The sequence below is a fragment of the Zalophus californianus genome, chromosome 8, assembly GCF_009762305.2.
Source record: "Zalophus californianus isolate mZalCal1 chromosome 8, mZalCal1.pri.v2, whole genome shotgun sequence".
In the NCBI taxonomy this organism is placed as follows: Eukaryota; Metazoa; Chordata; class Mammalia; order Carnivora; family Otariidae; genus Zalophus; species Zalophus californianus.
Window position 1 is genome coordinate 19,695,551 of NC_045602.1, and position 22,991 is coordinate 19,718,541.

The 22,991-nt window shown below is 42.1% G+C and overlaps 1 protein-coding gene across 3 annotated transcripts; it reads right to left on the bottom strand.

Annotated features, from left to right (window-relative positions):
• Positions 1-3,397: 3,397 nt before the first annotated feature.
• On the bottom strand, positions 3,398-21,899 carry LOC113936959 (WD repeat and coiled coil containing). 3 transcript variants are annotated; one of them, XM_027620539.2, is made up of 4 exons: positions 21,682-21,899; positions 9,162-11,010; positions 6,637-6,754; positions 3,398-5,289 (listed from the first exon to the last, which is right to left on the bottom strand). In XM_027620539.2, the coding sequence occupies exons 2-4, from the start codon at positions 10,989-10,991 to the stop codon at positions 5,162-5,164; spliced, it is 2,076 nt and encodes a 691-aa protein (XP_027476340.2). In that variant the 5' UTR covers positions 10,992-11,010; positions 21,682-21,899; the 3' UTR covers positions 3,398-5,161. The 3 variants fall into 3 exon arrangements, with proteins under 3 accessions (XP_027476340.2, XP_027476339.2, XP_027476341.2); XM_027620538.2 differs by having other exon boundaries at positions 21,825-21,881; XM_027620540.2 differs by lacking the exon at positions 21,682-21,899 and adding an exon at positions 16,097-16,167.
• Between the last annotated feature and the right edge of the window lie 1,092 nt (positions 21,900-22,991).

Genomic DNA, 22,991 nt, shown 5'->3' on the forward strand with positions numbered 1-22,991 from the left:
CAGACTTCTGTGTTCACCTACTGTTTCTTCAGGACAAAACTGGTGCATCAGCAAGGAAAGTCATGTTATACTCTAATTGTTCCTTAATATAGTAACTGTGTTGGAGCAAATTTGTGTTTTCAAAACAAGCATTATAACAGAACTGAGTGTATATGTGTGTGAGTGTAAACAACAGAAATCCTAAATGATCTCATAAGCATTCAAGGAATGAAATAAATATTTTAAAGTATTCCCACAAAGAAAACACGAGATCGAAATGATATTACCAAGTGCTATCAAACTTTCATCAAGGATCATTTCATAGCTTATGAAAACCTTTCTAGGGAACAGAATAAGGGCACACCCTGCAACTCATTTATATCAGGCCAGAATACATTTGATACCAAAACCAGACAAGCAAAGTAAAAGGAGAGGAAATTTACAGGCTAATCTTGAACACAGAACATGGAAGCAAGAATCCAAAACAAAGTATTAGTAAACTGAGTCTGGCAATGTCTAAAAAATAAGCACATCATGAACACACTGGATTTATTCTAAGAATGCCAAGTTTGTTTCACATGAGAAAAATCTGTCAAATGAAACTTACCACATTAACAGATTAAAGGAGGAAAAAAATTGTGTTCTCAATAGATACAGAATCATTTGATAAAACGCTAATACCATTTTAAGATAAAAGTACTAAGCAAACCAAGAGGAAAAGGAAATTTTTAAACCTGAGAAAGGATATCTACCAAAAACCTATAGTGAACATCATTCTTAATGGTGATAGTCCCTTTAAAATCAGGAATAAGGATACCTACAATCACTGCTTCTAGTCAACACTTCATCAGCAGATCTAGCTAGTGTAGTCATAGTATAATAATTAGAAAGGAAGAAACAAAATTGCCATTATTTGTAAATAATTTCTACACAGAAAACCCAAAAGAATCTACAAATAAATTATTAGAATAAGGGAGTATAGCCAGATAATTGGACATAACATTAACAAAAAGAAATTACATTTTTATATGCCAGCAACAGTTATAAAACATAATTTTTAAACAGTAGCAACAAAAAATATAAAATACCTTAAAATAAATGAACAGGCTGTGGAAAGACTTTTGCTTTTGGCCATGATGGAATAGTAGAGACCAGACCTAGCCTCTCAGCTGAAGCAATAAAAAAGAAACGGAGAGAATATATGAAACAACAGTTTTCAAGATGCTGGGCATGAAGCAACAAAGGAGGAATCTCTGGAAGATGGGAAACAAATGAGGTGAAGCTTACGATTTACCCCAGCTTATTGCCTTGAGAGTTTCCAGATGATACTGAAGGGAACCATTTGGAGCCCAGAGGACTCTAAGCTGAGAAGATGAGTTTGGGGAGACCAAAGTGGCTAGAGTTTGCAGGACAGAATATTGAATGGGAGTGATCTACAGAGAGAAAACTCAGAGGGTTCCCCTCAAGTACCCAACAAAATGTTGATTAAAGAAATAAATGTGAGGGGCTCCTGGGTGGCTCAGTTGTTAAGTGTCTGTCTTCGGCTCGGGTCATCATCCCAGGGTCCTGGGATCGAGCCCCACGTCGGGCTCCCTGCTCGGCGGGAAGCCTGCTTCTCCCTCTCCCACTCCCCCTGCTTGTGTTCCCTCTCTTGCTGTGTCTCTCTCTGTCAAATAAATAAAATCTTAAAAAAAAAAAAAAAAGAAATGTGAAAGGCAAACCTTTCATAAAAGGAAAGATAGATAAGTGTGACTTCCTTAAAATGAACAGTTTGTTCAACAAAACACACCGTAAAGAGAAAAGACAAGACACAAACTGGGTGAAGATATTAGCCACACATAGTAAAAACATCTAGAATATAAAAAGAATCCCTACTACTCAAGAAGAAAAAGACAACCCGATAGAAACTGGGGCAAAAGAAACAAGCAGGGGTTTTGCAAAAGAGAAAACTCAAATGGCCAGTAAACAGATGAAAGATGCTCAATTTCATTGGTGGTGTGGAAGTAAAAATTAGGATCACAATGAGAAACAATTTAAAACTACCCCATTGTCCTAAGTTAAGAAGTCTTGAACATGTAGAATAGGAGCTCTGATACATCGCTGCTGGGAGTGAAGACTGATGTGACCACCTGGGAAAATAATTTGAATTTACACACCCTTTGTGCTCCAGCAATTCCATATCTATGTCAAAGACCCCAGAGAGGGGGCATAGGTGGCTCAGTCAGTTAAGCATCTGACTCTTGATTTTGGCTCAGGTCAGGATCTCACAGTTGTGAGACTGAGTTCCTCCCTGCATGGGGCTCCGCGCTCAGCATGGAGTCTGCTTGAGATTCTCTCCCTCCCTCTGCAACCTCCCTTGCTCACACGGGGCTCCCTTACTCTCAAAATAAATAAAATCTTAAAAAAAAAAAAAAAAAAGACCCTAGTGAGACTTCTCAAATACTTGCATCAGGACATACTTAACAAGAATATTCAAGGCAATATTGTTTATAATTGCAAAAATAAAACCAGGGACCGGCGCAAATGTACACAGCAGGAAATATTATGGTAACTCAAAACAGTGAAAATAATAGAACAAACACCTAACGAGCATGGATTCTTAGAAATAATAGTGAGTGAAAAACATTAAGCTGCAGAGGACTATATACAATATAACACCATTGTATAAAGCTCAAAAACAAGGGGAAATAAACACTATGTTCTTTAGGCCAATGTGTATAGGTGGTTGTGGTAAAAAAAGAAAGGAAAGAATGATCATTACAACGATCAAGAGATCAGTTACCTCCGGGGTGCAGTTATCTCTATAGAGAAGGATCCAGAATGGTTTCTAGTAACGTTCTGATTCTTAAGTTAGGTGGTCGGTGGCTCATTTTGTTATTAAGCCTTCCTGGGGCACCTGGGTGGCTCAGTTGGTTAAGCGGCTGCCTTCAGCTCAGGTCATGATCCTGGAGTCCTGGGATTGAGCCCTGTGTCCAGCTCCCTGCTCAGCAGGGAGCCTGCTTCTCCCTCTCCCTCCACTACTCCCCCTGCTTGTGCTCTCTCTCTAATAAATAAAAAAAAAATTTTTAACTAAGCCTTCCTATGCTTTATATGTATTGTGTGTATCAAATAATAAATACCCATACGAAATTTAGAAAAATTTGGGCACCAAATGGGATTTGTAAAGAACGTCTTTCCTTATGCAAAATATTCTCAACAGAACATTAAACAATAATTAAAAGATTATAGCTCTTCTGTCCCTGTATCCAAAGCCAGCAAATACTGCATTAACTACTATTGCTCCAATGACTATAATAATAGCAGGGGCCAAGGAAACGTTCTTTCGTAGGAGAGTTGTCATGGAATCAGATTTGTTGTAAAGAAATACATAATTTATGTGCCAGACCGTCCACCAGAAGAAATACAATGTCCACAAACATAAAATCAAGAACTTCTCTTTATACCAGCGATAATCACAGAGAAAATACCATCAAAACATTCATAACAGCCACAACAAGCTTTAGGGACTTTATGGACTCATTCACAGGACTCTGACCAGGGAAACGGTGGTTATAACCTGTACCTTGACGCACCTGCCCTGATCTTACTACAGGGTCCCCAGGCCCCCCAGGCTTCCTAATAGTGTGCTTTCATCCTGCCCAGACACTTCCTCTGCAAATGGAGCCAGGCCCCAGGCTGTCCTCGGCGACGGCTCTCAGGCACCTGATGACAGACCAGCAGCCTCCACTTCCATTATTCTAGCAGCCGCCTAATGCATTTGAACCACAAAATGGGCCCTCGCCTCTTTCCTATCCCAGCTCCATCTTCATAAACGGTAACAGAGAGACAGGAGTCCCCAAGGGCACGAAACCTTTCCTTCCAGATAATTTTCAAGGAAAGGGGGAAAAGATGCATATGTGCTAATGGAACCTCTCTGCTAAAACAATTTATCTGCAGATGTGCCCTGACCAGCCACACACTCATCAATTTGTCAGGCTGCCGTCACTGAAATTTATGATCCTGTTTGAGAAGTGGTGTGTCCATCTGAAGTTGCATTCAGGGCTCTTTCCACTCTACTAAGTTGGCACTTCAGCCCGTTAATTATAATAAACTGGTACTTTTTACCTACCTCAGATTCAGTGAAATCTCCAATTTTCTGAACTACTTTCTCTCAGAGACTCTTTGCTGGTCTCTAAGACTTGAATGGAGGGAAAAGAGAAACATCAAAATGAAAGTGACAATTCAACTAAGGGAGCTGACTACTGGGAGAAAAATAGGACATTTTTATGATCCCAAAATTGGAAAAAGAAAAAAAGAAAAAAGGCATTTCAGGGAGAAAATCAGGAGTAGCCAGAGCACGCCATCATGCCTTAGACATCACCTGGGCTTGGCATCACACAATTAACATAAGCACATGCTCCAGTGGGGTCCAGAGGGGTCAAAGCACTTGACATTTGCTATTTGCCCAGGGCTAGTTTTTCGGACCTTAGTTGGCCAGAATTTTTTAAGGAAGCAAGAGAGTTAGGTTTAAATCCTGGCAGGTCCAGCCAACATCAGAACTACTTCCTGTTCTGCCCTGGGGACAGAAATCAATCGATTTTTTGTCTTCTTTTGAGCTTTGCTGATTCCTTCCTGCTGGTTTGGGGTAAGAAGGATATGTCAGAGCATATGTTCTCCAGTACCTCTTACTCTCAACTCTAAGCCAAGGAAATGGTCTATAACAATGCTGAAGTACCTTTTAAGTGCTTCTAAGACAGCTTTAACAGTTTGGGGTAAGGGACAGAAAGCCTCAGAGAAACCATAAAACACAATCCATATGGCACCAGAATACTGTTTTGTTCTGGGAATTCTGCCCTTAGACAAAACCACAGTCATGAATATGTAAACAACCACTTTTTGAGCCATCTAACAAAGACTGAGCTCTGCCGGAAAGCAGGGGGCTGCAGCCCAGGGCGGCGAGGGGTGGGGTGGGGTGGGGAGGGAGACAAGGAGGAACAGCGGCCAAGCCAACCACAGCAGGTGCTTCACCTCTGAGCGACTGTGCAAACCCCAGCCGAGGAGAGTCCACGGTGGAAAAGAAATATTGTCTGAATGACCTCATCTGAAAGGGTATCAGGCCATACTGCCTAAATGGATAGATCAGCCGGTGGCGTCTACGCTCTCGACAGTTAGGTCTCTCAAGACATCAAGAGAAGGAGCAGGATTAAGACTCTGAGACAGAGTCCGTGAAGACATTTGCGCTGCCATCTCTGATGGTTATTTCCTGGGTGGCCGTGAATGTTAATGGGATGAAGCCTTCGCTATCAGCACAGAGAAGGATCCAGTGCGAGTCTGCAAAGTGAAATAAACACATAGGAAATTTAGGATATCTCATCTTATTCTATGAAGAAAAAGAAGATAAATATTTTTTTTGAGGGTAAGAATAGAGTAGTTGATAATACTGAACTGATCATTGTAAGACCGTGCAGACAACTGGGGAGACGGAAGGACTGAGTACTACTGAGGGTGACGTTATATGGCAGGAGCGGGTATTGACGGCATTGATGACGTAGGCATAGCTAGGGGACATCCATCTTTACCCAGGCGGGGCACTTATCACTCAGTGCTATGTATATGATTGTGTATATAGTGCACATGTGTTAGGGGTTGCGTATGGAGTGTCCCTCTCTACTCGCTCTTAAGCAGTTTCTCCAGAAACTATGTGAAGGTGGGAACAGCTACTCTCTGGAGGAAGCTTTACTCTTTAGGTCATTACCAACCTCTAGACACCTAAGGACGCTTAGCTGACTACTGCTAGACTAGAATGGTCCAGATAATCCTGAATGGTTTGTTCTGCAGTAACCCAGGGCCAGTGGCCTTAACACATGCCTGGACCTTCTCTGGTTCTTTCAAATCTACTGTGCCTCACCTTTGACGCTGTAATTTCACTTCTGAAAAATCTATACTTTCCAGGAACAACATGTAAAATATGCAGAGAGGTTTTTATCAGTGCTATGTATGCTGCTGAAACTGGAAACCACTGGAAGGTCAAAGAAAATATGGTGAAGTAAAATATGGTACACTCGGAATGGAATAGTAACTCCACCCAGGACAGATGACAATTATGAAATCATATCACAAATGCATGTGTCAAAACAAGAAAATGCTGGTGCTAGAAACAGATTTCATGTTCAACGTGGTGGCTACCATTAGAAGAATGAGGCATAAAAAAACCACCATGCTGTGCATTTGAAGAGTGGGCACAGCTCAGTTCGCTGGCATTTAGGGATACCCTTCTCATCCCATGTTTGCTGCATATTAAAATGACCAACTCCTTTAAGAAATATTCTGCAATGCTGCTATGATCTTTATGTTTAGTGCAACAGGTATATATGAGGTTTTAATGTCATTCCTTTGCAGCTGTTATATATTGCTTTGTAACTCTTCCAGTTTTTTCCTGTGTACATTTAGGTCTTCCAGCTAGGCTGTAAGTTCCTCAAGGGCGGAACCCGTATTTCCCATGTGTTTTGGTACCTATGATAGACTTGTGTATACAGTAGGCAATGAACAATTCTTGTTAACTTTCTCGTGAATCACTGAATGGTTTGTATACTTCACCTTTATTATCAATGAAAGTTACAAAATAGATGGTAGAAGGAGGGAGTGTGGGGTAGAACCAATTTCTTGAATTCTACCTACCGTGGAGCATTTCGACAAGAGAGAGGCCGAAAGTCTGCTGGACTGTACTGAGCCTTAGTTTGCCATTGCAGAGGAGTATGGCTCTTTTTTCAACAACAGGACCTACATAATAAGATTTCTTCAAATATAAAAATAAAAGTTGTTAAACTGATTGCAGAAGCAACAGAGTTAACATTTCTTAAGAACAGAATGTGTTAGTAGTTTTTTAAAATCCTATTTACTATCCTTATAACTAATCCAGCTGTGGGGTGCCTGGGTGGCTCGGTCAGTTGGGCATCTGCCTTCGGCTCGGGTTGTGATCCCAAGGTCCTGGGACCGAGCTCCACATGGGCTCCTTGCTCAATGGGGAGTCTGCTTCTCCCTCTCCCTCTGCTCCTGGCCCTGCTAGTGCTCTCTCTCTCTCAAATAAATAAATAAAATTTTTAAAAGGAAAAAAAAAACTAGACCAGTTGTAAATAAGGAGGTTTGCCTACATTATTTAACACAACAAAAGGATTAGATCTCAAAATATTTATGGGTTAAATACCATGACCTTCCTACTTAAAATATTTTAGGAATTAAAAAAAAAAAGCAATTATGGCAAAATGTTAATAACTATTAAATCCAGATGACAGATATTAAAAGGATTTCATTATGCAGTCTTTATGTTTACAATTTTTCATAATAAAGAATATATGTTTGAAATTTTTCACAATAAAAAAATTTTAATTCAGTTTTAAACTATTCTTTGGTTCATTTAAAAACCTACATCCTGGCCATCTTGGAGTCTGTGGAGGCCTGCTGGGAACAGGACTCCTGTAACGCCAAATAATGTCTGGAAGGCTGTGGTCCAAGGCCATTTTTGCTGGCTATAAGCGGGGTCTCTGGAACCACACACAGCTCTTCTTAAAATCCAAGGTGTTTATGCTCAAGATGAAACAGAATTCTAGTATCTTAGGCAAGAGATGTGCTTATGTGTACAAAGCAAAGAACAACACAGTGACTCCTGGTGGCAAACCAAACAAAACCGGAGTAATCTGGGGAAAAGTAACTCGTGCTCATGGAAACAGTGGCATGGTTCGTGCCAAATTCCGAAGCAACCTTCCTGCTAAAGCCATTGGCCACAGAATCCGTGTGATGCTGTACCCCTCAAGGATTTAAATTTAATGAAAAGTAAATAAAGGTGTAGATTTGTTCTCTTGTAAAACAAAACAAAACAAAACAAAAACCCAACATCCTGAGTTGGTCAAACAGTAGTATTTTTTTTTTAAAAGATTTTATGTTTATTTATTTGAGAGGGAGAGAGAGAGAGAGAAAGCAAGCAAGAGCACAAGAGCAGGGGGAGGGAGAAGCAGATCCCCTGATGAGCAGGGAGCCAGATGCGGGGCTTGATCCCAGGACCCTGAGATCATGACCTGAGCCACCCAGATGCCCCTATTAATTTCTATAATATACAAAAACCTCTTATAAACTGATAACTCAAAAGGAAAAAAATGAGCAATAGGCAATTCATATTCAATTGACCAAAAACCATGAAGACATACTCAAATTCACTAATAGTAAAGGAAATACAAATGAATAAAAGTGAAAAGCATTTCATACTTATCAGACTGGTGGGGCTGTGAGGAAAAGACAGTCTCATAGGTTGAGAAGGGGTATGTGATGATGCATTAAGTAAAAAATCTTTGGGAGGCAATCTGGCAACTCTGTGAAAAGTAGAAACATATATGTCTATATATACTCTTCAAATTAGCACTTCCACTTCTGGGAACCAACCCAACAGAAATAAAAGTAGGAATACAAACAGCTACACATAAGGGTACCATACCACTACAGCAGGACTGGGAGCGACTGAAGAGAAGTGAAGAGCTAAAGGCAACGTGCATGTCCACCAGGGGCCCAGCTACATAAACGGTGTGCTCTCAGCACAGAGAGTGCACCCTATGACCCCATTTTTGTAAAACAATGACACACCACCACCCCCACATCTACAGATCTATGTATACAAAGAAGTGTGTAAGATTATAGGAGAATGAACTAAAATAATGGAGGGAGCCATGTTAAGCCGTGAATTAAAGTGAGTTATGGCGGGGGGCAGGGCCACATTCAATGGGGAATGAAAATGTTCATGATAAAAACAGATCAGCTATGATCCCATTCATGTAATATGATATATTTGCACACGCATTAAATCTTTCTAAATCGACCTAACCTTTCTCTCTGCAATGCATACGGAAAAGTTTCCCACAGTGAAATAGCACAATAAGGAGAATTTTTTTTTCTTTTAAATATAAATTGCCAGGATGAGTACAGTCATTCATATTTTACACCATACAGGTGACACAATCCCAGCATACGCCGGTATGCGTGCCCATCTGGCTGGCAGCCAACCTAGAGAGGTAGAACAACTTGCCTGTAACGTAACACGCCCTGCTCATGAGGTTCAGCTACAACACCATCTTGCTCATCAATGAGTTTTTCTTGTCAGTACCCACGGGCTGCAGGAGCTTTCACGTATAGGGGCAGCTCCTCAAAGGAGAAGTTACCTGATAAGCGACGTGCACATAGGGTGGGTCCTGAGAGAGTGGGTACCCAGGAGAGAACTTCTCCTTTTGCAGAACGTCTGTGAGTTCAGAGAGACGTCGCTGCACTTCAGTCAGGGTCCTAGATAAAATTTCCATTTCCTTAGACAGCCGGGAAATTTCCTTTTCCCTTTGTAAGCTCTTGCTTGGAGGCCAATCAGGAGGTTCGGGAGTTAGGGTGTGGTGGGGTGTGCCGCTGGATCTGGGCAGCGTTACCGAGCGGTTAACAGGCTCATCATCTAGAGCGTCAAGGGCGACGGGGCCGTCACAGACACTGGTGGGAGGACTTTTGATTTCTTTAATAAGGGTTTTTCCAGGCCTCCCGCTTTGCCCACTGCCGTTAGCTGTTAAGAGCCCTCTGTTTGGGTGACAAAAGTCTGGGGAAAGACTTTCAATTAGCTTTTTTCTATCTGTTTTATTTAATAGAATACTGAGAGTAGAGACTCCACTCTGGTTTTCACTTGCTGTTACTGGAGATTCTTCTTCCAATGTTACTTCTCTAACAATCAAACGAATGATATACTGATCAGTCTTTGAAGAAGGAAGAAATGCTGAATCAGTGGATTTTTGTCTTCCTACCAAAATCAATAATAACTTATCTGTCAAGAAGCATATGCCTTTTGGCTTTTCACTTCTCTCTAACTGAATCTGCCGGATATTTGGCACACATGATGGAATGACAGAATAGATAAAAATGACATGGTACGTATTGGAAGCCACCGCCACCACCTGTGCTTTAGGATTTAATGCTATTAGATCGGGAGCCAGAATCCCGGGAATGGTGACTTTTCTGGTCTGGGTGACCTCTTTCTCAAAGGTCACAAGGACCAAATGTGAAGAATCCAGGCCGGTTCCTGTCAAGTAGTCCTTTTTTCTTAGACAAATAAGAGAACTACCCTCCGATTTGGCGGTACTGGAATGTATATGAGTTAGATCCAGAGGATCTGAAAAGGAAGAAGAAATGGGAGAAACTGAGGTTTCAAAGTATGTTTCAGAAGCAACCGCCCCCTGATCCCCGGTGGGTCCTTCATCAGTAACCGGTGAGGCACACAGACGAGTGTCTTCCCCACCAGGAGGAACGTCAAAAGTTTCGGATGCATTTAAGCCACAAATCTTATCTAGTGGAAGCTCAGTCGCTACAGCGACCTGTGAGTCTGCGGTGGCTCCGATGGAGCGCACGTAGCTATCCACAGCAAACACTGGGTAGGAGGAGCACCTGCGAAGAGTCTTCTGAGCACTGTCCCAAATAAAGGAATGCAGGCTGCTGCCAACTGCCACCACCAGCCTCCGGCCATCCTGGGTCCAACAGGCACAGTGAATGAGGCCCCTGGTATTGACGTCTGCTTTCACCCGGGGACCGTCACCATAGACGCTTGGGAGGACGGACACATCCTGTGCCGTCAACACAGCCAGGACAGGACTCTTTGGATGCCACACACAGCCCTGGGGAAGGACAGGAAGTGATTCTCTAATCTCACAGGTCTGCGACATCAGCCATCTGCTTGTCTCCGTAGTGCTGGGACACAGCTGCCACAAGGCAACATGCTTCTTGTGCTGGACGGCGAGCAGAGCGGGCACGTCAGCCACAGCGGGGGGGGCCCAGGACACTCCGTACACATGTTCAAACTGTCCAATGACCTTGGAATCCCCAAACCTGGCCTCTCCACTGTGAAGCTGTAAATCAGTCAGGACTACCTGACGCCCATCAGTCCAGACAAGGCCATGAACTGGGTGTATTGCCTGATACAACGCATTCAGCCCCGTCCTGAGAAGTCTTCCTTTTCCTAACTCCATCCTTTTGGATACAGGTTGTCTGAAATCAGTAAAAAGGAAAGATTTACCAGGAGAATATAATTAGACAAATCCAAAATGTAGGACATTTTACAAGACAATTGGCTTAGGCTTTTCACAGGTATTTTCAAGGGGATACAAGGACGAAGGAATGTGACAGATTAAAAGACACTACTGAGCCATAACAAGCAAATGCAATATATAAACTTTGATTGGCTCTTGAATTGAGGAAATAAAATTTTTTTGAAGATTTTATTTATTTATTTGTCAGAGAGAGCGAGCGAGCACAAGCAAGGGGAGTGGCAGGCAGAGGGAGAAGCAGGCTCCCTGCTGAGCAAGGAGCCCGAGGTGGGGCTCGATCCCAGGACTCTGGGATCACGACCTGAGCCGAAGGCAGACGCTTAACCATCTGAGCCACCCAGGTGCCCTTAAAGATTTTTTTATTTATTCATTTGAGAGAGATAGAGTGAGCAAGAGCATGAGCAGGGGGGAGGGTCAGAGGGAGAAGCAGACGCCCCCACTGAGCAGGGTACCTGATGCAGGGGTAGATCCCAGGACCTGATCATGACCCAAGCCAAAGGCAGATGCCCACCCAACTGAGCCAACCAGGTGCCCCAATTTGTTTTTCTTTTAAACAAAAAGTGAGGGTATAAGTCAAAGTTCCTGGGTACTAACAACAGAAACCACTCTGGCTAATTTAAGCAAAAAAAGAAGCCTCAAGAACCAGGCTCTGAAAACAAGCAGGAACCAAGTGGGGCTAGGCAGAATAAACCATGGCCATCACTCTCTCCCCCACACATTAGTGTGTGAGAATCTAACTTCACTGCCCCTTCTTTGATGGCAATTGCTTAAGATGACGAATGGGGGTCCAGAGGGAAACCTCCCCACTGGCTAAGCCTAGCTTCCATGCCCTGCTCTAGCTGCCAGGTTGGAGAGAGGGTTTCCCCACAAAGGCTTCTGTGACAGGGTGATGCGGCTCTGCCTCCCACCAAGACTCACACAAAGGGCAGTTGCCCCCAGATTAGGGAAGGGGTTTTCAAAAAAATGACAATTACCACAAGGATCATATGTTACATATTATTCACTAATTTATTTTAAATCATGGGTACCTTTCCAAGTCAATAAAAATAGAGCTCCCTCAATCTTTTAAGTAGCTACAAGGCATGCCATATTGTATCCAATGATTCCCCTGTACGTGGGAATTCAGCTTTTCAATTTTTATTTAGATGTGGATAGAGTCCAAAAGTTTGGTACTCAGTTCTCACCACTGTTTTCCCTTTTCTTTCCTTCCAATGTCACCTACTCTTGTGCTTTTATCATCTGTTTATTACTGTCAGGCCTCCATCTCTTCTCCTGGCTTCCTTGCTGAGCTGCAGTGCTATTCGTCTGTTAGGCTTCACATTATGGCTGATGTTAGCCCTGACCACACTCATTTCAAACCAGGTGTGCATACAAGAAAAAAAAATGGTGTTTTTGCTCTCAACAGCAGCTCCTTAATGGTTATCACCATTCTCAATATTCATTCAGGCTAAAAACTCGGGACTCCATTTGACTGCTCTCCTATACTCTCAGTCGTCAAATCTTATCAATTCTTAGAACTGTTTCTGAATCCAGTCATTCCCACTGGCACCATCCTGAATCAATCACTGGCACCTCTAACCTAGATGACTGCAATAATCTCCTCCTACTTGGTTTCCCCACCTCTGGCTTTCTTCAGTCCATCTTGTGCAAAACCAATCTTAAAATGTCCTTTTAAGTATATCATTTATCAGCTTAAAAATTGGCAGGTATTAAAAAAAAAAAACTGGCAGACGTTACCTACTGCCTAGAGCTGCACTGTTCAATACAGTAGCTACGAACCATGTGTGTTTTGTAAATTTAATTAAAATTTTAAAAAATCCAGTTGCTCAGTCACACTAGCCCTTTTTAAAGTGGTCCACAGTTACATGTGGCTAGTGGCTCTCATATTGTACAGGGCAGAACAGAACATTTCCATCAGTGAGGAAAATTCTGCTGGACAGCACTGGCCTATAGGATAAAGTCTGAATTCCTCAGTTGGGCATTCAAACCCCTGCCCAGTGTGGACCTACCTACCCGTCCAGTCTTACTTCTGTTTATTCATCTTCACAAGTTACAGTGGCCGGCCCATTCAAAACACATAATAAATGACAGGTGAAGTGAAGGCCCAGCTTAAATACCATCTCCTCCAAGAGGTCTTCCTTAATCATCCTGCTAAAGTTGATACTTTCCTCCTCTTAACGCCTATAGCCCTTATAGTCTAAAGCACTCGTGTGACATCTTCAGTTTATTACCTGCAATTACCAGTCCCTCTTTCATGCGCTACCTCAAATTTCACAACTCACACACTAAGTCCTTGAGAGTAGAAACCAGACTTAACTTCTTTGCCTGTCAGTTCCTAGTACATTTCATTAAGTGCTGGCAAGTACTTTCAGATGGACTGCTCTGTATCCATTATATCCTAAAAGGCGTTTCCAATTGGGTCATGGTATTGCCAGGGGTTGTGTTGTGATCACATTTTTGTTTGTTGCTTCAGGATCTTATGATACTGTCAGTAAACCTCTTTGAACTGTATTTGGACATTCTTTCTAAGTCTGTTAAATAATCCAGGCTCTTCAATAACAACTAAAACGATGGGGGATATATATTAAGAGATATTTCCCTCCCCTACAGGGCCATATAGTCCCAATGCAGCCATACACTAGCATTGCTCATTTTTTGTGATTTAAAAAAAAGAATGGTTAAGCAACCATACATATTAGCACAAGGTCCCAGATCTTAAAGAACTCATAGTCCCAGTTCTTAAAGAACTCATACTGTCATTGAAATCATGAGGACAATCAAATATATTTATATAATTTTTTTAAGGTTTTATTTATTTATTTGACACAGAGAGACACAGCGAGAGAGGGAACACAAGCAGGGGGAGTGGGAGAGGGAGAAGCAGGCTTCCCACTGAGCAGGGAGCCTGATGTGGGGCTCGATCCCAGGACCCTGGGACCATGACCTGAGCCGAAGACAGACACTTAACAACTGAGCCACTCAGACGCCCCTTTATGATATAATTTTAACATTCTATAAAACTAATGTAGGATTTTGCAACAATCAAATGTTTCCTTCCTGGGGTAGTTCCAGGGGCGGAGAAACATCTTTATTTCTGGTGATTATTATAATGTAGAGTCTATATCAGTGTCACAGTATGAAAATTTTTCCTTGAATCATCTTATGCACAGAACCTGGCTTACTGTTGCTTTAGTGAACTTCAAGTTCAGATGCACCAAAGTTGGCTTTGCCTTAGTATTCAGCCAAAATCTACTATTTGGCTTGGATTTCAGCCTTTGGAAAACTGAACAGCCTAATGCTAGCATCCCTAACAGTGTGTCCACACATATCTAAGACAATGAGGTCAGATTAGAATAAGGCAGTAATGAGAATAAGCTGGATATTCTAAGTTATCTAAATGATAAGTATTCATTTTCAAATATAGACAAACATGACAAGCATTCTTTATTTAAAAGGCAAAAAACTGCCTCAGGTACATCCTATTTCAAAATTCTACCAGTGAGTTGATTGATATATATATCTCAACTTGATATCACTGAGTGTGTATATATTGGCTGCAGGAATAAAATGTTGCAATAATAAATGACTGTGACAGATTAGTTTTAGGACAAAAACAAGAACTTTCACACAGTTGACTTACTGAGAAATAGACTAGCATAATATAAATATTAAAAAAGAGTACATTAGGTAACTTAAAGAAAAATGTATTTTTTAAAAAGATTTTATTTATTTATTTGAGAGAGAGAGAGAATGAGAGAGAGAAAGCACGAGAGGGAAGAGGGTCAGAGGGAGAAGCAGACTCCCCGCTGAGCAGGAAGCCCGATGCGGGACTCGATCCCGGGACTCCAGGATCATGACCTGAGCCGAAGGCAGTTGCTTAACCCACTGAGCCACCCAGGCGCCCAACATTGTATTTTATCAACAGATGTTTATGAAATTTATTTTTTTTTTTAGATTTATTCACTTACAGAGAGAGCACATGAGTGGGGGGAGGGACAGAGGGAGAGGGAGAGAGAGAGAGAACCTCAAGCAGACTCTCTGCTGAAGGCAGAGCCCAACACAGGGCTCTATCCCATGACCCATGACATCAGCACCTGAGCTGAAATCAAGAGTCAGACACTTAACCAACTGAGTCACGCAGGTACCCCGATGTTTATGAAATTTAAATAAAAGTATAAAGCACAGTGATAGAAATTAATTCTAATTCTAATCTTGGTAAAATTGTTCATTATGTTAGTATTCATTAAACAAAAATATTTAAAAACTGTTTAACTTTTAAGTTTTTTTTTAAGATTTTATTTATTTATTTGGGAGAGAGAATGAGAGAAAGCACGAGAGGGAAGAGGGTCAGAGGGAGAAGCAGACCCCCCGCTGAGCAGGGAGCCCGATGTGGGACTCGATCCTGGGACTCCAGGATCATGACCTGAGCCAAAGGCAGTCGCGCTTAACCAACTGAGCCACCCAGGCGCCCTTAAGTTGTCTTTTTTTTTTTTTTAAGATTTTTTAAAAAAGATTTTGTTTATTTATTTGAAGAGAGACAGTGAGAGAGGGAACACAAGCTGGGGGAGTGGGAGAGGGAGAAGCAGGCTTCCTGCTGAGCACGGAGCCAGATTTGGGGCTCGAACCCAGAACCCTGGGATCATGATCTGAGCCGAAGATAGACACTTACTGCCCAGGCACCCCCCCCTTTTATTAAAAGATTTTTAAAAGTAATCTCTATACCCGATGAGGGGCTTGAGCTCATAACCCCAAGATCAAGAGTCACAAGCTCTACCCACTGAGCCAGCCAGGCACCCCTAACTTTTAGTCTTTAAATTCTATTTAGCTATGGGTCATTTACATAAACATCCTAACTGGGAATTATTCACAAGTTGTGAGAATGAATTAAAGGCAGACAGTGAACTCGTCACCAGTTTTCATGAGGTGGAAAATCTCCAAAATTCCTGATAAATCATTTTCAGTCCAGACATAATAATGAAAAAGAACGAAGGAAAAAGTGTTAAATAAAAATGAGGTACCCAAAATACCTTGCAGCTGAAAGGAAGTGGCTTTTTAGCACTGAAAGTGTGTAGCTTGGTGACCACAAGTACAATCCAGGAACACCAGCATTGCTGAGAAATTATTTTTCCTGTAAAATAAGCTCAAACAAATGTAATGATCACTATGTTTTTTTTTTTTAAGATTTTATTTATTTATTTGAGAGAGAGAGAGAATGAGATAGCATGAGAGGGAAGAGGGCCAGAGGGAGAAGCAGACTCCCCGCTGAGCAGGGAGCCCGATGCGGGACTCAATCCCAGGGACTCCAGGATCATGACCTGAGCCGAAGGCAGTCGCTTAACCAACCGAGCCACCCAGGCGCCCTGTTGTTTTTTTTAAATAATGTTTTAATAATAAATTTTTACTAATAGGAATGAAATTTCAGATTTTTCTTTTGTCTCACAGGTTCATTTTATGATTGCCTCTGTGGAATACAGAGTTTTTACAATTGGCCATTTATGCACCCAAAATGTATTTTTGAACTAGGGCACCCCTAGTTCAAACTTCCCTGATCACAAACAAGATACTAAAAATCAGCAATTTAGGCAAAATACTAGCAATGCTCATGGTAGCAGTTCTTGGTTCAAAGTTTCAAGACACTGACAGGAATCAAGTAAACAAAAAATGTGCACTCTGACTACTAATCCTGTGTCTAAGTTACTGTAATCACAAGTTTTGGGTGTAGCCCTGCCATGATGCTATGATAAATTGGGGAGAGCCAATAAAATATGCAAGATGCACTTACAGCCTGAAATGAATCAACTCATCATGGAGTTGATCAATACAGTAGATGGATGCCCCAAATCCTTTTTGTAAATACATTATACAACAACTGTATATAATATCATAAATGCGCATAAAGATTAAAATCTTATAAAATTAGGGGCACCTGGGTGGCTCAGTCGTTGGGCGTCTGCCTTCGGCTCAGGTCATGGTCCCGGGGTCCTGGGGTTGAGCCCCACGTCGGGCTCCCTGCTCGGCGGGAAGCCTGCTTCTCCCTCTCCCACTCCCCCTGCTTGTGTTCCCCCTCTCGCTGTGTCCCTCTCTGTCAAATAAATACATAAATTAATTAATTAATTAATTAATTAAAAAAATAAAAAAATAAAATCTTATAAAATTAAATGCCAAAATCTAATTCCAAAACACACTGTTATTTGACAGAGTGATCGTTTTTATTGCAATTCAGGATCCAACATTTCTTAAAAGAATCTCCTTTGTAAGGTTTTCAAATAGTTTTCTTTCATCTATATTCTTCCTTTAGAAGGAAAAAAAAAAAAAACCAAACATGGGTATTTGTATATATTTAGATAAAGATGCAAACAAAAATCGGGAATGATACACACCAAAACTGTTCAAGATAGATAACTAAAATGGAGTGGGGTGATGTAAGAGATAAGATGGGACTCTCTTATTTCTGTTTTTGAAAAAACTGTTTTATAATAAGCATGTATTCAAATAGACTTTTTGTGATTGAAAGAAGGAAATAAAGATTTAAATGTAAAAAATACTTCATAAAGAGCTCTGGGGCACCTGGGTGGCTCAGTCTGTTAAGCAACTACCTTCAGCTCAGGTCATGATCCCAGGGTCCTGGAATCCAGCCCCGCATCAGGCTCCCTGCTCAGCGGGTAGCCTGCTTCTCCCTCTCCCTCTGCTGTTCCTTCTGCTTCTGCTTTCTCAAATAAATAAATAAAATCTTAAAAGAAAAAAAAAAAGCTCTTTTGAACCAAACACCTGAATTTTAAAATGGCCAAAGGATATCAATAGGCAATTTACAAAATAATACAATGATTAATAAACATCTTTAGAGTAACATTCAATCTTACTAGTTACCAAAGAATTGTCTGAACTTGCACCACTTTTTTTTTTTTTTTTTTTTTAGGAATCTCTACACCCAGGGCGCCTGGGTGGCTCAGTTGGTTAAGCAACTGCCTTCGGCTCAGGTCATGATCCTGGAGTCCCGGGATCGAGTCCCACATCGGGCTCCCTGCTCAGCAGGGAGTCTGCTTCTCCCTCTGACCCTCTTCCTTCTCGTGCTCTTTATCTCTCATATAAATAAATAAAATCTTTAAAAAAAAAAAAGAGTGGAACACTCCACCAACAAAACCAGCCAAGCACCTTCTCACCACTCTCTTCTTAACCGCTCCAAATTGACCCTATTACCACCTTTTTGAAATAGCTTTCACCAACTCACCAGTGCCATCGATGTCAATACACCCAATGGATACTTTTCAACCCTGTTTTACTGAGGTAGCACGTGTCAAAGAACTTGAGAAATCGCCTTTGGACCCTAAATCCACAGAAATGTAGTCTCTACTCGGTGCCTGAGTGGCACAGATGGTTCAGTGTCCAACTCTTGGCTTAGGCTCCGGTGGTGATCTCGGGGTCATGAGATCCAGCCCCGTGTCAGACTCTGCGCTCAACGGGGAGTCGGCTTGCGATTCTCTCTCCCTCTCCTCTGTCCTCCCACTCCTGCCCTCTCTCAAATAAATAAATAAACCTTTAAAAAAAATGTATTCTCTACCAAACTGCCTGGTGATTTGCTTTTAACTTATCTGCAACTTATTTCTCATACCTCTTTGCCAGCCTTGTCCTTGCTTGTAGAGTCTTTTACTAAGAAGGAATGGTCAATTATGCTTCCACATGATGTCAGATTAAGTGGGTCTGCAGTGGCTTGCTAAATGGAGGAATAAGTCCCCTGTTGTTACTAATGAAGAAAACTGCCATCTCTAACCCACTGATCTTATATAATATATGTTTTCCTCTAATACCTACTTATGCGCTTTTAAAGACTTTTATTGATAAATAATGCATGATACATTTTCCTGGGCAGAGAAAATTCCTAACGGGCAAATTAGATCAAAGGCAATTTATATGGTATGTTTTAGGCCACCCAAGTCAGTCTAATGTTATTGAGGGTACGTATGGCCAGGGGTAGCACAGGGTAAGGATCTGTAAATAAGAGAAAGACAAACATGTTTATGTTACTGAGATTTTTAGAAGAATTAATTTTAGTATTTTCATTTTAGTAACAAGAACAAATTTGCCATATTTTTCTAAAAAATCTAATACAAATTACAAAAATTGGTTCCAAACCTTTGTACTCCATTGCTAGTTTAGGTCTTAATCACCTCTCCCTTTTTAGTGGGGCAGATAAAGGAGAAATCCTCTGGATGCCAGTCTCTTCCTTCCCACAGAGCCTGGATGCTCTAAGAGATTGGGCAGAATCATCTTTTTTATTTTTTAAGATTTATTTATTTGAAAGAGAAAGAGAGAGCACGAGGAAGAGTGATGGGAGGGGCAGAGGGAGAGAATCTTCAAGCAGACTCCCGCTGAACACAGAGTCCCACGTAGGGGCTTGATTCCAGGACCCATGAGATCATGACCTGAGCTGAAACCATGAGTTAGATGCTCAACTGACTGAGCCACCCAGATGCGCCAGGGCAGAATCATCTCTTTAAAAAAATCACAGCTATAGTCATTTTGTTCTTCTGCTCAAATACTTTGTCTCTACAGTCTATGTATATTAAAAAAGTTCTTTCAAAACGTCTTAGCACGGTATTTCAAGCCTTCTATTTTCTGAGATTAATATACCTTTCCAACCTTACCTCCCTGATCATAAAGGGCTTGCTGAGGAATTAGGAGGAACTAGCATACATTCATGTGATAATGTGCAGGATGGACCTGAGAAAGAAGACTGATAAGTTTAATAAGGGGACACGAAATAGTCTGAATGTCACAATGAGAAAGAGAGCCAAGTTTGTAGCCACTTCAGTAAAGAAAGAGGGGAGAGCCTGATTTAAGAGATATTTGTTTCTTTTTTTTTTTTTAAGATTTATCTGACAGAGAGAGACAGACAGGAGAGGGAGAAGGAGGCTCCCCATCGAGCAAGAAGCCCAATTCGGGACTTGATCCCAGGATCCTGGGATCATGACCGGAGCGGAAGGAAGCCACTTCACCGACTGAGCCACCCAGGCACCCCTCAAGAGAGATTTCTAAGGCAGGGGCGCCTGGGTGGCTCAGACGGTTAAGCGTCTGCCTTCGGCTCGGGTCATGATCTCAGGGTCCTGGGATCGAGCCCCGCATCGGGCTCCCTGCTCAGCAGGGAGTCAGCTTCTCCCTCTCTCTCTGCTGTTCCCCCTGCTTGTGCTCTCTCTCTCTCTGTCAAAAATAAAATCTTTAAAAAAAAAAAAGAGAGATTTCTAAGGCAGATGGAATAGATAATATCAGGTAGGATATGAGCGGTGAAGAAGAAAGGAGAATTAAGGACAACTCGCACATTTTTTGCTCGGGGAAATTGTTGAACCATTAATCAGAGATCTATAGGGCAGAGTGTGCTTCAAAGGTAGGAAGGGTGTGCAGTGTGTGATAAATTTTGTATTAGATCTGCTTCATCTAAGATGTCTATAGCGTAGCAATGTACCTTGGGCAGTCAGAAGTTAAGGATCTGGGAGTCACTGGCACAATGGCACAATGGAGGTAGTTAAAGCCAAAGCAGTGGACAGCCTGGCTGTGAAATATCAGAGCCAAGATGACAAAGGTTGAAACAGCCTTCAGGCGTTCCCCAATTATTTTGTATTTTTAAAAATATTTAAATTCTGCCTGAAGCTAACTGTATACTTGGCCTCTAAACCCTCAGACTAAGATTTCAGGGAGTTTCAGGGAAAGAAAAGCTCACTGTTTCTTTAGTTCAGGGGAGAGATGGTCAGAACCAAGACCTGGTGCTCAGCCTGTGGCCACCGAATTCTGGTTTTAATCTTCTTTAAAGACAACTCGGCTTAGGCGAATCAGACCATGTCCTAGTAGGTTTAAACAGAGCTACACAACCCCCAATTTGTTTTTCTGTTTATTGTGTTTCCACTATAAAATAACTTCAAGTTCTTTACACTTTTTTAAATTAACACACAAGAAAGGTAAAAAGGTAAATTCATAAAAAGCCATTCATCCAAAGGAAAAAAAAATATGATTACATCACTCTGGGCTTTTTTCTATGTAGTTTTGGTTAAATTTTTTTTTTCAATCATACTGTATAATTTCGTATCACAATTTTTTCACTTATTATATATTACCGTTTTTCCGTGCCATTTAAGTTTTATAAATTATTTTTAGAAGCCACTTAATATTCACTAAGTCGCATAATTTTTCCTCACTGTCGAGACGCCTGATTTTAAGGTTTTATTTATTTTTTTTAAGATTTTATTTTTTTGACAGAGAGAGGCACAGTGAGAGGGGGGACACAAGCCAGGGGAGTGGGAGAGGGAGAAGCAGGCTTCCCGCCGAGCAGGGAGCCCGATGCGGGGCTCGATCCCAGGACCCTGGGAACATAACCCGAGCCGAAGGCAGACGCTTAACGACTGAGCCACCCAGGCGCCCCTGATTTTAAGGTTTTAAAGCCAACTTTACCTTATTAGAAATAAGGCTGTGATAAAGGTCTTTACGCATAAAGCATGTTCTTCATTTCGGATGGCTTCCTTAGGATATATTCCCACAAGTGTCACTAATGAGTCACATGGAACATATTCAAACGTTTAAACCCACCCCTCGCTCGTCCTCAGCCGCCAGTCCTTCGCACGCGTACCTCCTACTCCATTCTCCCCATCCTCTCTGCACGCCTGGGTCTCCTCGCCACTCCCCAACAAGTGCCGGTCTCTCCACCTCCCTCCTGGCCCACCGACAGCCTCCCAACACCAGCTAGGCTGGGCAGCAGCAAAGACAAAATACCTTTGGTAACACTGTCCACAGAAAGTCAGTCTCCCGGGTGCCGCGGGATCCGGAGCCCAGGGCGAATACCGGAAGCATCGGCTCTCAGGCCTCTGATAGGTGAGCGGTAGCGGGCAAGGCCCACAATGTCCTCTGCTTATTGGCTTTTGCTTGTGTCACGTTAGGGGAGGGTCCTTCCCCCTGACCAATAAGCTCGGGATTTGCCGCACAGATCTCTGGGAGTAGTAGTTTCTGTGAAACTCCAACTACAGTAAATCAGCCACACTTTAACTCTCCCTTAAGGGTGGAATCTTCCCCCACTTCTCCTCGATTCTCTTAGTCTAAGAAAGAGTACAGGATCCCTAGAGTCAACACGGTTTCTTAACTTTTTTGGGGAGGAGGAAAGGGGTCAGGGGGTGAGAAGGTGTTGAGGACTTCTTTAAAATGTGATACAAAAATGTTCTTAACCTTATACAAGATATTGTGCATTCAACTGAAGCCGCTCCAGGGTCCTGTCCGAGTTACAAAGCCCTGTTCTACACTTACCCCAAGAGTGCCTCCCCATGGCCATAGTCCAAGGATCTAGTGCGTCACTAGTCTTTAGACACCTGGGAGACTCTGGGTCACGCCGTGAAGCAGGCCATGGGGAATTTCAGAGGCTGACCCTCAAAGTACAGTTGACTATCATCTTTCTTGAACAAAACAGCCAGTACTCCTTTAGCGATGCTGATAACCTGAAGTCTGACCTAACCACATGGGAGAGTGGGGGCGGGGGGCGGGAGGGGAATGGAGGAAGAACACTCCAGGGCCCACTCTGGCTGCCTCTGCTGAGGTTTTTCTCCCCGTGCCCATATTCCAGTACCATTGGTCAGAATCTGTTTTCACGTCAATTTTTAGAACAATGCAGGGAAAAATGAGAGAAAAAGAGAGGGAAAAATTAGAGTTCCATTCATTCTTCAAGCAAATGTTATCTCCTACACAGGTATCTTTCCAAATTCCTGGAACTCTTTCGGGTGGAGGTGAAGGATCTGGCGTGAAGAGGCACTCAAGGTACAATTTACTCGTTCATTCCACAGCACGAAGCTCTCCACGCTGTAACTAACTCTCTGCGTCCCCACCCGTCACAAATTTCGTTCTTTGGCGACAGCGATTCTGCCTTAATTTAATTGGTATCCGCAGGGCGCAGTT

What these genes read in the sequence shown, in the direction of transcription:
- LOC113936959 (XM_027620539.2), bottom strand. Translation starts at nt 10,991, where the DNA reads ATGGAGTTAGGAAAAGGAAGACTTCTCAGGACGGGGCTGAATGCGTTG. An exon ending in ATGTGCACGTCGCTTATCAG is followed by an intron (nt 6,755 to 9,161) that starts GTAACTTCTCCT and finishes TTATATTTGAAG; the next exon opens with AAATCTTATTATGTAGGTCC. An exon ending in TCTTGTCGAAATGCTCCACG is followed by an intron (nt 5,290 to 6,636) that starts GTAGGTAGAATT and finishes TTCACTTTGCAG; the next exon opens with ACTCGCACTGGATCCTTCTC.